General features: G+C 36.3%; 1 protein-coding gene across 1 annotated transcript in view; it reads left to right on the plus strand.

The window, feature by feature from the left end:
- The window catches only part of SPC25 (SPC25, NDC80 kinetochore complex component), a 12,682-nt gene extending 2,083 nt beyond the window's left edge, over positions 1 to 10,599 (plus strand). The window contains exons 4-7 of the mRNA XM_010858926.1: positions 4,682 to 4,828; positions 6,276 to 6,380; positions 8,248 to 8,346; positions 10,259 to 10,599. Coding sequence (XP_010857228.1) covers positions 4,682 to 4,828; positions 6,276 to 6,380; positions 8,248 to 8,346; positions 10,259 to 10,383 — 476 coding nt within the window. The 3' untranslated portion in view covers positions 10,384 to 10,599. The remainder of the gene's footprint in view (positions 1 to 4,681; positions 4,829 to 6,275; positions 6,381 to 8,247; positions 8,347 to 10,258) is intronic.
- Positions 10,600 to 12,289: the final 1,690 nt, after the last annotated feature.

Genomic DNA, 12,289 nt, shown 5'->3' on the forward strand with positions numbered 1-12,289 from the left:
ACTCTTTTATATATATATATATATACATACATATATATATATGTATGTATATGTATATACAGCTTCCCTGGGGGCTTAGTGGTAAAGAATTTGCCTACCAATGCAGAAGTAACAAGAGAAGTGGGTTCAATCTCTGGGTTGGGAAGATCCCCTGGAGGAGGAAATGGCAACCCACTCCAGTATTCTTGCCTGGAAAATTCCAGAGGAGCCTGGCAGGCTGCAGTCCATGGGGTCATAAAGAGTTGGACTGAACACACATGCACACAATCCAGCTTAATAAATACAACATCCTATGTTATACCTTCCTCTTCTCTCACCTTCTAGAACTAATCTGTCAGTATTTTACTTTAGTACTGAGGTTTTGAATGTTATATATGTGGCAGCATTTTGTATTAATATGTATTCTGTCCCCTTTTCACTTAGCATTTGCTCCTGAGATTCATCTTCACTGATGTATAAGTGCCCATATTTTTGAAAAATGAGTTTCACAGACTAGAATACAAAATCAGTACATGTTCATCACACTGATGTATAAATGCCCATGTTTTTTTAAAATGAGTTTCGCAACTTTGAAAAACTAGTTCTCTCAGCTCTTTGGTTGTAGGTTTAAAATCTGACAGTTTTTCTCTCTATATTTTTATTGCTCCTGCCTTTCAATGGCACCCCACTCCAGTACTCTTGCCTGGAAGATCCCATGGATGGAGGAGCCTGGTAGGCTGCAGTCCATGGGGTCGCTAAGAGTCGGACACGACTGAGCGACTTCACTTTCACTTTTGACTTTCCTGCATTGGAGAAGGAAATGGCAACCCACCCCAGTGTTCTTGCCTGGAGAATCCCAGGGACAGGGGAGCCTGGTGGGCTGCCGTCTATGGGGTCACACAGAGTCGGACACGACTGAAGCAACTTAGCAGCAGATTGTCCAGAGTAGATTAGCAGCTTTTACTGAATTCTCACACACAGACCATAGGCTTGTAGCCACAGGCCAAAATCCACTGGAGATACTAAATTTTGCCAAACCATGTTTTGAACACTGTCACATCAGAGTGTCTTTACATGGGACGCATGTACTTAATGTGCTACAGTCCCTGATTGTTTCTTCTGCTTTGCTTTGCCTTGACCACTTATTATCTGGCCCCTGAAGGCATGTGATTTTGGAACTCCTGGGAAGCTGTTATAGGAGACTTCTACCCAGGTCCACTTTCTTAGCTGCCCTGAAGCTTCCATGCTCTTTTACTGCTTCTCATTCCCTCTGTAACCAGCAGCAGGAAGGAAAAGCACACAATCCTTCAAATGTTAGAATAAAAACATTCCTATACATGGTATTTATGTACCACTTACTAGCTTAAAATTTTTCATACCATCATTAGATACCCTAATCCTGTGGGGTAAATAAATGGGACAGCCATTGTTAAACTTGTGTTTTGTTGTTCAGTTGCTCAGTCGTGCCTGACTCGGCAGCCCCATGAACTGCAGTGTGCTACGTTTCCCTGTCCTTCCCCATCTTCAGGAGCTTGCTCAAACTCATGTCCATTGAGTCAGTGATGCCATCCAACCATCTCATCCTCTGTCATCCTCTTCTCCTGCCTTCAATCTTCCCAACATCAGGGTCTTTCCTAATGAGTCGGCGCTTTGCATCAGGTGGCCAAAATACTTGCTTTACAACTGAGGAAAAGAGGACCCACAGTTGTGATTGAATCAAGGTCCTCGGGTAACAGCTGAGAAGCCAGAGGGGCACTGAGAACTTTTGGCATTTACATCTGCATCTCTTTTGCAGTAAAATTCTACTTAATTATCCTTAAAAAGTAGCATTTTTCTTTCTGGTAATTCTGATAAGATGTTTATTTTTAAATTATGTCTTACATAATCTGATCATGTCCACAAAGTCTTAGAAAATACAGAATAGTGTGTAATTGGTATGTTTATTGCTTTATTTGCATTTCTGTGATTACTGAGTTTAAATTATCTTTTGTATTTGTTAATCATCTTCATTTTGTGTTTCCTTTGTTCATTCCTTTGTCCTTTTCTTTCAAATTTATATTTGTGTCTTCTTTAGATTAAGAATAGTAACCTTTGTTGAGAGAGGATAGTTTAATGGCTAAAAGCATGACCTTTGAAGTTAAGACCGAAGTTTGAATCCAGGTCTTACTGTTCATTGCATTCTAGCAGGTAAAGCTGTGAGCAAGTTTTTGAACTGCTGAGATTTCTTTTTCTTCTTCTTTGTTTTAATTGAAGTTATGGTTAGTTTACAGGGTGTTAGTTTCAGGTATACAGAAAAGTGATTAAGTTATATATACATATTTATTGTTTTTCAGATTTTTTTCCCTTACAGGTTATTACAAAATATTGAGTAGAGTTCCCTGTGCTATACAGCAGGTCCTTGTTGATTATCTGTTTTATATATATATATTAGGTTTTTTTCTTTTAAAAAAGAGTAAGACGTCCATCATAGTTGTATTATTGTGAAACGTGAGTAAATTTATATAAATATAAGAGCAAGTATCTAGCTTATAGTAGAGTTTTTATATTTATTTGATTCAAATATAAGTTTGTCTGCTTGCCTGCCTTTCTCTTCAATTTCCTTTTGCCTTCAAGTAAAAAGATCTTTCCCCGTATAGTTAATTTTATATTCACAGATACTGCCTTTTAGGTTTCATAAAGTTTCATTTTACATTTAAATATATAATTTAAATGTGGATTTTATTTTGGATTTCAGCACTGTTTGGGGAACAGTCTACCTCTTGATTTATGATATTTATCCTAGTAATTTCCTAAATATACCCATATTTGTTTGTGATCTTTTGTTTGTTTAACTGAGTTGTAGTCAACTACTGCACCACTATTGTGTTAATGCTGTCACAGTCACAGTTGTTGAATCTGATAGGGCAAGTCCCTTTTCTTACTATTTTCTCTCCATATTTCCTAGCTGTTCTCACCTGTGTAATTACTTCTGTTGGATCTTCCCTTTCTCTTCCCTCCAAATTCCACTGGGGCTTTATTAAACACAGAAATGGGTTTGGGAAATATTTTCATCTTTATAATATTTAGAAGCTTAAAATGTCTCTCCATATAACTGGGTCAAATGTATGCCTGAGACAAGTTTTGCATTTTTTTCCTTACAAAGCCTGCATATATCTTGATCTAGATTATTCCTGAATGTCTTGATTTCCACCTTCCTTCTTCCGTTCAGTCAGTTGAGTTCAGTTGCTCAGTCTTGTCTGACTCTTTGTGACCCTGTGGATTGCAGCATGCCAGGCTTCCCTGTCCATCACCAACTCCCGGACCCTACTCAAACTCATGTCCATTGAGTCAGTGATGCCATCCAACCATCTCATCCTCTGTCATTCCTTTCTCCTCCTGCCTTCAATCTTTCCCAGCATCAGGGTCTTTTCCAGTAAGTTAGTTCTTCACATCAGGTGGCCAAAGTATTGAAGTGTAAGCCTTAGCATCAGTCCCTCCAATGAATATTCAGAACTGATTTCCTTTAGGATTGACTGGTTTGATCTCCTTGCAGTCCAAGGGACTCTCAAGAGTCTTTTCCAACACCACAGTTCAAAAGCATCAATTCTTTGGCACTCAGCTTTCTTTATAGTTCAGTTCTCACATCCTGATTTGGAACCAGTCTGTTGTTCCATGTCCAGTTCTAACTGTTGCTTCCTGACCTGCATACAGATTTCTCAGGAGGCGGGTCAGGTAGTCTGATATTCCCATCTCTAAGAATTTTCCAGTTTGTTGTGATCCACACAGTCAAAAGCTTTGGCGTAGTTAATAAAGCAGAAGTAGATGTTTTTCTGGAATTCTCGCCTTTTCTATGATCCAACGGATGTTGGCGATTTGATCTCTGGTTTCTCTGCCTTTTCTAAATCCAGCTTGACTATCTGGAAGTTCACGGTTCACGTACTGTTGAAGCCTGGCTTGGAGAATTTTGAGCATTACTTTGCTAGCGTGTGAGATGAGTGCAATTATGTGGTAGTTTGAACATTCTTTGGCATTGCCTTTCTTTGGTATTGGAATGAAAACAGACCTTTTCCAGTCCTGTGGCCACTGCTGAGTTTTCCAAATTTGCTAGCATATTGAGCGCAGCATTTTAACAGCATCATCTTTTAGGATTTGAAATAGCTCAGCTGGAATTCTATCACCTCCACTAGCTTTGTTCATAGTTATGTTTCCTAAGGCCCACTTGACTTAAAATCCAGTATGTCTGGCTCTAGGTAAGTGATTACATCATCGTGGTTATCTGGGTCATGAAGATCTTTTTAATATAGTTCTGTATATTCTTCTTTCTTCACTGCCTCCTTATCTTCCTTTCTTCCTCTCTCCTTTCTTCTATCACTTTGGTATATTTCAGAATAAAAGCCATCTTTAGAGTTTGTTCATCTTTGGTGGTGTTTTCCTTATGTACTTATTTGAAGGGGAGAGCTGCAAAGGTCATGATCTGATTTTGTATTTCTTGGTTTAATTTAGCATTCTCATTTAAAAATGCATTTTTTGTCTGCTCATTTTTGTTTTCAAAGACAAATAGAAAAGGATAAAGATTCTTGTTCTTTTATGGTTTTTTAATCGTCAGGAAATGCTTATCAATTAAAACATTAATTTTGTGAAAGTCAGTATTTTGCTCTTTTTATAGATACATGTTGATGAGCAAAGCATATAGATTCTAGCTAATACTTTGTGCTTCTTACAGAAATCTGCAGACAGAATAAGCTCATTCAAGAGAAAAAAGAGAATTTATTAAAGTTGATTGCTGAAGTAAAAGACAAAAAACAGGAAGTGGAGGCACTGACTGCAAATATCCAGGATCTTAAGGAAGAATATGCTAGGAAGAAGGAAAGTAAGTTTCCAGTTGTACAGGTGTTTAAAACAATCTAAATTTCAAAGTAGTGATGGCTCACAATTATGTACATTTTGCCTTCTCCCCAGTTCATTGCCAGCAGTAGCTAACATACTTTAAGGCCATAGCTAGTCATTCATCTCTCTCTGTAAGGTGTCTGTGAAGTTTGCTAAGTGGGTTTCATTTTCCTTCTTTTGCTTAAAGAACCTTTTTTTTCTGTCTTTTAAAAAATTTATTTAGTTTTAATTAAAGGAAGTTGCTTTACAGTATTGTGTTGGTTTCTGCCAAACATCAACATGAATCAGCCGTAGGTATACCAGCGTCCCTCCCTAATGACCCTCCCTCACACCTCCCGCATTCCACCCCTGTAGGTTGTTACAGAGCCCCAGTTTGAGTTCCCTGAGGCATAACAGCAATTCCTATTGGCTGTCTATTATACATATGGTAATGTATGTTTCCATGTTACTCTCTCCATATATCCCACCCTGTCCTTCCTAACCCTCCTCTTGTCCATAAATCTGTCTCCATTGCTTCCCTGCAAATAATTTCATTAGTACCATCTTTCCAGATTCCATATATATGCATTAATGAAGACTGATCCTTTTGATTTCTAATAGAACCAGAGAATAATGAAATTGAGTTTCATTATTGTGGGAGTTTAATTAAGCAGAGTGGGAGACGGTTTCACTAAATAAGATTTGCCTGGGAGAAACCATTGTGTAATTTATGCAACAGATTCATTGATCACGCATCCTCTGCCAGGAACTATTAAGCGTGTTCTTCATACTGTAAAGGCTCTTTGTCTAAGACTTTTATATGTTTTTTAAAAAGCTGCTTCTTTTAGATAGAAGACTTGTTTGCCCATAAATGAAATAATCAATTCTAAAATCTCTTGAATATAGCAAAGTTAGTGTCTTGAATGCTTTTTCTTATAGAGTTTGTGTACGAATCGACATTATTTTTTTCAACTCTTAAGTATTGCTTAGGGAATATTGCATTAACTTTTGAAGAAAAGTTTTAAACTAGCATGAAATAACGCTGATTTCCTATTTAAAATAATAGAATATTTTTCCAGTGAAGCAACTGATACATTTTTGGCTAACTAAAAAAAGCGAAATGGTGTACAAGAAGTCTTTCTGTTTCTCTGCTGCTTGCAAGTCCTTGGCCTATTTATTCATGCTGCTTTATAATAAAATAGAACAAAACTTATTCCTCTTAATACTGGTGTGTAGTTTTTCATGCAGTTTTTCCTTCCAGCTTAAATGAATAGAAGCCCCTTTTACTACTTGGTGGAGATAGAAAGTGTAGTAAATGTAAATGTAAGCTGATTTATTTGCCTGGTATCATTTTTATGGTTGTTTAAAAGTTTTTTAAAATTAGTTAAAAGAATATTAACTGAATGTTATTTAAAATATTCTATACTCATTGTATGTGTTTTTAATCATAGCTATTTCCACTGCTAACAAAGCTAATGAAGAGAGGTTGAAAAGGCTACAGAAATCTGCAGACTTGTATAAAGATCGACTTGGACTAGAAATTCGAAAAATTTATGGTTAGTATATTAATGTAAGTAAAACATAGGATATTTGAAAAGTCTGTCTTAAGTAGAAAAGAATCTTTAAAATATTTTCAGCTAAGATTGTTAACACACATTGTTAACTTTTTAAACAGTAAGAAAAAATTACAAAACTTTTATCACCCTAATGTAATTACTCTTGCCTTGGTTATTTATCATCCAGTATTTTAGTAAATGTATTTTAGGCATGGTTGCCAGCATGCAAAAAATTTTTTTGTTCCTTGTTCTTACTGGTATTGTATGATTAGTATTTCTCTAATTGCTATAGCCTTCATAATGGTAATTTTAACATAGTGGTATAATAATTCATTCCATAAGTGTAGCTTAATTTATTCAGTCTTTTATCTATTGTTTAACCTATATATTACTCTAAGTTTAACACTTGGATTTTACATTTTTCAGTTTTAGATATACTATAGTGGACATACATAGACTTCTCCATTTGGGGGCACAATTTTCATGAAATTCCCAGAGATGAATTACTGAGTTAAAGCATAGGAATATTTCTGCCACTGTTACATATATATGTGTCAATTTATAGAAATACTTATGGTGTTGGGAGTCCCCAAGATTACATTCTGTTTTGGTGATTTCACTAGAAAGATTTACAAGACTCAGGGTGGCTCAGATTTATGGCAGTGAAAGGATGTGAAACAAAATCAGCCCAAAGGAAAAAGTCACGTGGGGCAAAATCTAAAGGAAACAAGTTTTCAAGAGCCCTAAGCCAGTGGTCTCACACAGGATGTGGTTAATCCCTTCAGCATCGAATTGTGACAGTACATGTGAAGTGGTGTCTACCAGGGAACCTCATTAGAGACTCTGGAAGCTTGGCCAGGTTTTGCTTGGACTTCACCCCAGGAATTATTTGCATTGCTGATTTTGCTGTATCCTTTCACTGTTATCATAGCTCTGAGTACAACCAGTGGTGAGCCCCAGGAATCCTCCTAGTGAATTTTCAAACCTGTAGTAGGCTTGGGGATCTCTGATCCCCCAGACAAGGACCAATCTTGCAAGCAGATCTTTTCTGGGGATAGAAGTCTCAGGCCTGCTAGGTCAACTATTTATGCAATCTGTGTATAATGTAAAGAGTACCCATTTCATTGTTATTTGTGCCAGAATTGTAGTTTCTTTTTAAAGTTTTTTGGTTTATTTTATTATCTGGCAGTTGATAAGATAATAGAAACTTTTAAAAATTACATTTCTTTGATTATTAATGAAAATGTGACCATTTTCCCCATTTATTTACTAATTATACTTCTTTCTTAAATTGGACCCTCTATTCATCAATCTGTTTGCCTTAGTTTTGGTGTTTTTCCTATCTGTCAGAATGAGTTTTTAATACAAAATATTAACCTTTGCTTAGAGGAGAACATAAAGACCAGCTCTGAACTTTTTAAAAAATTTTATTTAGTTTGAATTGGGGGACAACTGCTTTACAATATTGTGTTGGTTTCTAAAAATATGGAACGCTTCATAAATTTACATGTTATCTTTTCACAGGGATGATGCTAATCTTCTCTGTATCATTCCAGTTTTAGTGTATGTGCTACTGAAGCAAGCGTAGCTCTGAACTTTTGATCCGTTGGTCTTTAAGTTTATCTTCACTGTTATCCTGAGGTGCTTTTTTGTGTTTTGTTTAGTTTTGTCTCAAAACCACTTTTAAAGCTTTAAAATTATTTTTAGATTTAAAGTAGAAGTTTCTCATAGTCCTCAAAATCAGGAAATACTGTTTTATAGCAGTGTAGATATTAATCAGAGATGGAGGGAAGAAAGCTCATCTCAACTGAGAGCTTTGGCACAATAAAATAATTCTCATACTAAATAATTTAATCCCTTTTTTCAGGTGATAAATTGCAGTTTATATTCACTGATATTGACCCTAAGCGTCCTGATCGCCCATTTATGTTTTCCCTACGCCTAAACGAAGCAAGGGACTATGAAGGTAAGTACTCCTATCTCTTAACTGGTATTTAAGGTTGGCATCCTGGAATGTTATTTGACTTAGAACATAAAGTAACGTGAAGGCAAGTAATATTCCCACAAGCTGTTGCTTTCTTTTCCAGTCTTGCTTCTTGTGATTTGTCTTCTAAAGGCAATGACTATAGTTTTGATTTGTAGATAGTATCCAGGAACCTTAATAAGTAACTTCTCTTCCGGATGGCACAGTGTCACAATGGCTGAAAGACTTAAAAGACCAGCGATCACTGTATTTCATATGCAAGTTTGAATTATCCTCTTAGAGAATTTAAGCTAAAGCTATAAAGGATATGACTGCCTAAATGTGAATATTGTATGTGATCTAAGTAGATGATTTTCAATTTGAATGTGATCATTTCCCAAAAATAAATTTTAAAATATCCTATCCTGAAAATCCCAAATGTTGATAATTTTGCCTCGTTACTGATTCTGCAGTGATCCAGAAAGGTCTTTAATGTATGGGAAGTTATATGTTCGGCAATAGTGTGAACAAAAAGAATGGAAATTTATTTCTCTCTTTTTATTATTCTAATGTTAAGGATTCTAAAATAATCCTTAACTTACTGGAATTCAGAAAAATGGTTCTTAGCTCTTTATACCTGTGTCCTCAAAGTATTTGTATTAATAGCAGATGGACACTCAGGAAAACGGCTGAGTTGGCTCCCTGATGTGACTTAGTGACTCGAATTTATAGTTTAGGAATGTACTTCAAGCACAAATGTTTGTTTGTTTTTTTCTCTCTCAAGGTAAATATCTTCTAATCTGATGGTGTGTATCAAGCCATCTATAGGAGCCATGTATTGATGATTAAAATCAAAAGTGTAGTCTTTGGTAAAGGTACATGGACTAGAGATTTTGAGCACTCTAAAATTAATTGTTTTCTTAGCAAATTTAGCCTTCCTAGTAGCCTTTACCTAGGGATAATTGATAATTCAAATAAATAAAAATGGAATTTTGACCAAAAATAAATAAATAAATAAAAAGTAAATCCCAAAACCTCCTACCTAGCTTCTCAGTTTTCTCTAAATTGGATAGCCTCTCTTGTTATATAGTGTTATAGTATTTGATAATGTATTGAAATAGAGTCTACAGTATAAATTTGGGACCAGGTGCTCTTTGCTGTTCTTTCTCTGCTTTGGTCATGGGCCTTGTTTCCCAAGCAGTCTCTGCCAAAGAACTGGGAATCTGACAGGCTTCAATTTCTTCTTGGACAAAGGGCAAGCCTGATGGTAGAGAAAGTTGAATCATTCCTTTCCTTCGACCACCTTCACAGGAGACTTGCTCCTAGTACGTACCAGCTGGTGCAACTGCATGTGAGGGCCATACTGTTAGCTGTGACTTTGAGTCCCATTTGGCCATGTAAATACAACTTTGGGAATAGCAGCTACATTTTCTAATGATCCCCATTTCAGTTGTAAAACAGCAGATATTTCTTTCCATAGTTGTCAGTTATTAAGGGTTGGCGTTGAAAGTTGTTCTTTTGACTGAGTGGTCAGAAATTAGATTTGAGGCCAAATTTTGCACAGAAAACTGACAACAGTTTAAAAAAAAATACTGTTAAAATAGTTTAAATAGTTAAAATGTATGGGAAAGATGATAGGAAATGTATCTGCCTTCTGTTCTGTATCTCTGAGCTCTTCAATCCTTGATTACCATCTGTTTGAAACAAGATTGTAGTATTTAATATTTGAATATTTAGAGATTAAACAAAGCAAAGGTCCAAAAGATAGTTAGGATATGAAAATCAAGTTTGTGTGTCATTCTGTGCTGAAAGCATTTCAGGAAAATGGAATTGAACCGACTCGAATCATATGAGAGCGTCTAAGTTAGGAATACATCTCTTCTAAAAATATTGTCTCTTTTTTTTTTCCTTCTAGTGTCAGATAGTGCTCCTCATCTTGAGTGCCTCGCAGAATTTCAAGAAAAAGTAAGGCAGACCAACAATTTTTCAGCTTTTCTTGCCAACGTTCGGAAAGCTTTTACTGCCCTGGTTTATAATTAACATATACACAGTGTATAAAAACCGTTATCCCTTTGTATTTCTCTTTTTTGAAAAACTGTCATTATTTGGTGTTGGTCTATAATCTTTATTTTTGTAACATTTCTGTGTGCTGATTTTTGTCAATTATTTTAATTAAAATCTTGGGAAAGAAGGTTTAAGTCAAGCTATTAGAAGTCATGGATCAGTAATAATAAAAAATGAAGGGAGTGAGTCCAACCTGTGGTTTGCAATTTCTAAAATGTACTTCACAGAGTAAATGCTATCATCCTAATGTCTTAAAGGAAGGAATGTTTTATCTTAAACCAAGAGGGATCTACAGTTAAAGGACAAATCTTTGTACCAGAAGAAAGTTGTGTTCTAAAATATCTAGAAAAGGATCTAATTTTGAAAATCCAAATGTAGAAAATTCATAAGCAATTTCCATTTTGTAATATTTATACTGGTTAGTTGTGGTCTAGACATATATTTGACATCTTTGGAGTCTATTCAGTACAGACTACAACTCAATCAGTTTTCTTCTAGGATTTCATTTTTGTCATTTTTTCCTTATAAATTTGGTTGTGTTTAGGTCTGCTGGCTTTAGTAGAAGCCACATACTACTGTCTCAGGATATCTTGGGCACGCCTAAAAGCCATGGAGCAGTGGCCTCCATGCTTCTAGCTACTTCTGGCTTCCCCTTGCTGTCTGGTGGGGGAGGTTAAGCCAGTTGTCTAGCCAGGGCTGGAGGGAGCTTCAGAGCACTATCCCTCAGTTGGCTCTCATGTCTAGGACTTGGCTCAGGGTTCTGCTCGCCATCGTATAGCAGTGGAATTTATCTAAGAATGCTGTGGGCCAGTGGGAATGTTATTACTCAGCCATCCCCAGTGTGCAGACCAGCTTTTAGGCACCACTGATTGATACTGTCTCTGCAGAGATGAAAGGCTGATAAACTGCCCTGGAGATTAGAGTGTGTGGTACAAATAATCATCTTATCCTGTCTTAGCATGGGCTTGGCTAAAGGAATATTTTAACAGGCAGTTCAGTGAGCAGACTATCCAGTTTTCCTAGGCAAACCTTCACATTTGGCTTTATTTTGTAATATACCTACATTTAAATGAGTATAGAAAGCCATATCAAAACCCAGCTTTGGTTTTTATGGACCTGGCTTGGTTTGGAGTTTATATAAGCAGGATCCATTTCTTAGCTGTTTCTCCTGGGTTAAGATTCCATGGGAAGAACCCCAGCAATTTCAAGTTCATCTCAATCTCTGAACCAATCACTGGTGATTAGAAGAGTAAAGTATATACATTGGATTAGGTTAGCTCCTCGGGAAACCCAGGTCTGGAGGTGGATTAAGCACGATAACTGAGCTAAGAGTAGGGATGTTATTCTTTAAATGGAAATAAACACTAAATGTTTAACATAAAAAAGATAGCAGGTGACTATTATAGTGAGTACATATTTACTGAATTCCCTGCTTGAAAAATATCAACAAGGAACAAAAAATTTTTTCATTAAAACTAGAGAAAAACCACATATCCTACCACAAATTCTGGATATAATGTTTTGAACCATAGAGTGAAAAGGCACCAGGCATTGATTCTGAAAGATCTTTTTTACCTGCAAGGTAGAGAAATGAAGATTGGGGATGAGAGACTTAATGGGAAACTCTCCGCTTAGATCCATTTCTCTTCAAGGACCACCATTCTTCACTTCTAACTGGGGGTCCATCTAGTCAAAGCTATGGTTTTTCCAGTAGTCATGTCCAGATGTGAGAGTTGGACTATGAAGAAGATTGAGCGCCAAAGAATTAATGCTTTCAAACTCTGGTGCTCGAAAAGACTTGAGAGTCCCTTGGACTGCAAGGAGATCAAACCAGTTAATCCTAAAGAAAATCAACCCTGAATATTCATTGGAAGGACTGATG

This window comes from Bison bison, unplaced genomic scaffold (genome assembly GCF_000754665.1).
Source record: "Bison bison bison isolate TAMUID 2011002044 unplaced genomic scaffold, Bison_UMD1.0 scf7180017864452, whole genome shotgun sequence".
In the NCBI taxonomy this organism is placed as follows: Eukaryota; Metazoa; Chordata; class Mammalia; order Artiodactyla; family Bovidae; genus Bison; species Bison bison.